General features: G+C 29.8%; 1 protein-coding gene across 1 annotated transcript; it reads right to left on the bottom strand.

The window, feature by feature from the left end:
* Nucleotides 1–1,480: 1,480 nt before the first annotated feature.
* On the bottom strand, nucleotides 1,481–2,432 carry LOC131074544 (LOB domain-containing protein 1). Its single transcript, XM_058011183.1, has 2 exons — nucleotides 2,185–2,432; nucleotides 1,481–1,830 (listed from the first exon to the last, which is right to left on the bottom strand). The coding sequence occupies exons 1-2, from the start codon at nucleotides 2,362–2,364 to the stop codon at nucleotides 1,564–1,566; spliced, it is 447 nt and encodes a 148-aa protein (XP_057867166.1). The 5' UTR covers nucleotides 2,365–2,432; the 3' UTR covers nucleotides 1,481–1,563.
* Nucleotides 2,433–3,602: the final 1,170 nt, after the last annotated feature.

Genomic DNA, 3,602 nt, shown 5'->3' with positions numbered 1-3,602 from the left:
AAGATAGAAGATTGAAAGAAATAAGTGCATACAATTTGCATGGTTCGGCATGTTGATAGTTGATATTTTTTGCTTTAGTGAAGAATTTTTTTCTAGTCTCAGTTTTCAAGGCATATAGATTCGGCATATAGGCCTTTTTGATTGAAAATAAATGAGATGATAAAACATAAGAACAATAACAAACATATAGAGGTAATTTTTAGATATATTTGCAACACTAGAATTTTATCCTTGGAAACTCAATGGGTTTATTTAGATTTATCAGATTTTTTATATCTACGAAATTATTAAATGAATATACAATACAAAATATTGTCATTTTATGGTAGGTTTAAACTTTTTCTCAAGTTGGGTATGTATAATTACAAAAGGTGTAGTGAGAATTTGTATTTGGTATGACACCAAAGTTAAAAGGAATAGGAAAATCGCAAAGGAGGAGAGACAATTTCATATACAAGCACATGTAAAACACATAAAAGGCGAAACCTTAAATAAAAAACAAAAAAGAGCACTTCTTTCAATAAATAGCTTATGCCAAGAGCATGCAACACATTTCTTTATACACAAAGTTTTTGTAACAAATAAAATAGAATTACAAATTAGCATCTACAAAAATTCCCACAACCCAAAGCTAGAAGAAAAGTTGGAGCCATATCTTACCTTCACTAATGCAATACTTTCCAAACAAGCCACTTAAAAGTAACGAAATAACAATAAAATTAAGAAATATCACTCTTGATCTAAGCTTAATAATGCATAACATAGTATGTAGTAATTATTAAAGCTCACATTTTAAAATTTGCACCCAAACATCACTTATGTCCATGCACTTTGATTCAAAGGTTGGAAATCTTATGTTTCATTCATGGAAGCAGACCTACCATTTTTCAAATCATATACCCCTCTAGGCATGTCAAGCTCAAACTTGAAACACTCACACTAATATGATCCTATAACGCACATGATATGACTAACAAATATATCTATAAGAAGAGAATTGTTAGGAAAAATATGGTAATGATTATAGTCACTTATAGGAACACTTCATATGACCATTTTAGCCACAGGTTTTGGCCAGCATACCTATCTGTCCTCTCAGTCGCATTAACTCTTATGAAAACTAAGAACATACTTTTATTCATGATGATTTCCCTTTATAAAAGCTTCTTAAAAAAAAGTACGACATTTGATATTTGATATTGTAATTCTTCTTTTTGGCTTTTTCCATTATTGTTTTTGGATTGTTTACCACGTTCTGTGCAGTCTGAAGAATAAGTACCAGCATGTCATATTTAAGCAAAAGTCAAGTGTGGATTTCTCTATTTAAAAAGTTGCAGAGACCAACACGCAATACTGATTGCAGTGCCGGGCAAGTAGATTAATAAAAATTAAAACAAGAGAATTTAAGTACGACAAATATATAATATAAGATTATTGAAAGCCTCTGAACAGATCAAAACGTAGAACGAATTCTCCGACAATAGACACGACTTCAAGGCCATTATTACACATAACTGAAATGACAAGCTCTTCTTATTAAAAAGAGCAACTCACGACTTACAATCAAAACAGATCTTCATCTTCTTCCAAATCTATTTCATTATTTTGTATTTCATCCGCATTATAATATCCAGTTGCCAAAAACACAACATCAGCCTGTGCATTGAGCAGATCTGCTTGTTTGGCTTCCAGTTGTGATTGCAGCTCTAATACTTGTTTCTGCAGTCGACTAACTGCACCACTGCAGCCGTAAATTGGGTCATATACTCTCGCACTTGCTTCATATACCAAGCTCTTTACAGTATCTGATCTCTTCTCAACTGGAATATCCTATACTTAGAAAACAACATAACGAAATAACAAAGTAACGTCAGTAAATTTTTACAATCTATTCGATTGATAATGTATGTTTTTGGATTGATTGTTTAAGAAGTTTTCATCTACTGTTCTATTGTGTAAATTTCCACTAATGATAGATTATGAAATATGATCCGAAACATTGATACACACAATCAAAACCAGAAACATACACTATCAACATAACAAAAACACAGATTAAATAATTAGGGTTCTCACATTTTATTAGAATATATACTAAAGACTACTGTATTTGTTAAAACATAGAGAAGGAATAAAATTAGAGGAGATCTTTTCACAAACCCTAAAACAGCATTTGTCCTGTACCTGAAGGATTTTGACAATCCTGCTTGTTCCAAATAATTTGTTCACTAGTAAAAATTTGTGAGGATCGTCTGGTGGGAAGTAGGGAGCAAGCACGCATTTGTCTCCACATTTTCTTCGTTGAATCTTACAGGCACCACAAGGATAAACAATCCTAAACATCTCTTGCTCATTCTGTTCCATCTGAGTTAAACAGCAGAACAAAATTTTATAAAGCTTTTAAAAATGAAGCTGCCAGATCTCAGTCGTAATCGTTGAATAGTATCGAATTTACGAGTTTGGGAGATCAGTTCGACTTGTGGCAGATTATATAGCTTTTCTAAAACACTAATCCATTCAATGGCTCAATTTACAGGTGTAAAGTGAACACTTTTCTGTTTACCATATGACGCCGAAAGGTGACGTGTTATCAGATTCTACAATAATGTCTGCCATGATCGTATAGCACGGCTTTATGAAAATATGAAGGTGATACATGTGGTTAATTTATGAATGTAGAATTGAAAGTACTATATACGGTAGGTTCAATAATTTAACTTTAAGGTTTCCTCATTTATCATTTAAAAAAATAAATATATTATTATTAATAAAATATATATCATAGATAAATTAACAAAAAGATAGGGTGTGCAGATGTATGTGTTAAAATTTAGGTTGAGAAAAATGTTAAAATTTAGTAATATCATCTAAATTCATTGATCTTGTATATGTTTTGAGTATAGTGTAGAATAAAGTCAAAATGTATGACATACACTATGTACTCAATGTTATTAGATTTGTTCATATTTATCAACATTGTCAAAACAAATGTGTGAATTCGATTAGATCTATCTACGCATTTATTTGGGTGCATTGAACAAGATGAGATTTGTCTAGATTCATGTCTTCATTGCATCCAAAAAGATAAGATTCATGCATATCTTCTTTGTTTTTATTTTTTTAATTGCCAATCACTTTTTTTATAATTCTTTTATATAGGCAAATTTCTTTTTTATGACTATTAGTAAAATAATCCAATTGGAAAATCAAATTTTTTTTTTTTTCAAATCATTAAAATATGTACAAAGATTAAAACTATAGAATTGCATCTAATCTTTTTTAGATTATCTCATGCTAACAAAAGAAGCTAAATCTTTTTAATTTACATATCTCCATCCTTAGTCTTCTCCTTGAAAAGCCAAGTATTTTTATAAGAAGTGTAATCACGACATATTTCTTGAATTTTCCTTTAATGATATTTTAAAAAAGAAAGAAAGAAGAAATAAATATCGTCAAGTTGTCAAACTAAGAGAAAATCTAATAATATGAAGAAAAAAACATCAACACAATTAAAGATGCTCCATTATACTTTATTTTCAAAATAACTTTAATTTGAATTCATTATAATTAACATGATTATGCATTTTTTTCTTCCAAATGAT

The sequence above is a fragment of the Cryptomeria japonica genome, chromosome 3, assembly GCF_030272615.1.
Source record: "Cryptomeria japonica chromosome 3, Sugi_1.0, whole genome shotgun sequence".
Classification (NCBI taxonomy): Eukaryota; Viridiplantae; Streptophyta; class Pinopsida; order Cupressales; family Cupressaceae; genus Cryptomeria; species Cryptomeria japonica.
This window is presented reverse-complemented; position numbering and strand designations above follow the sequence as displayed.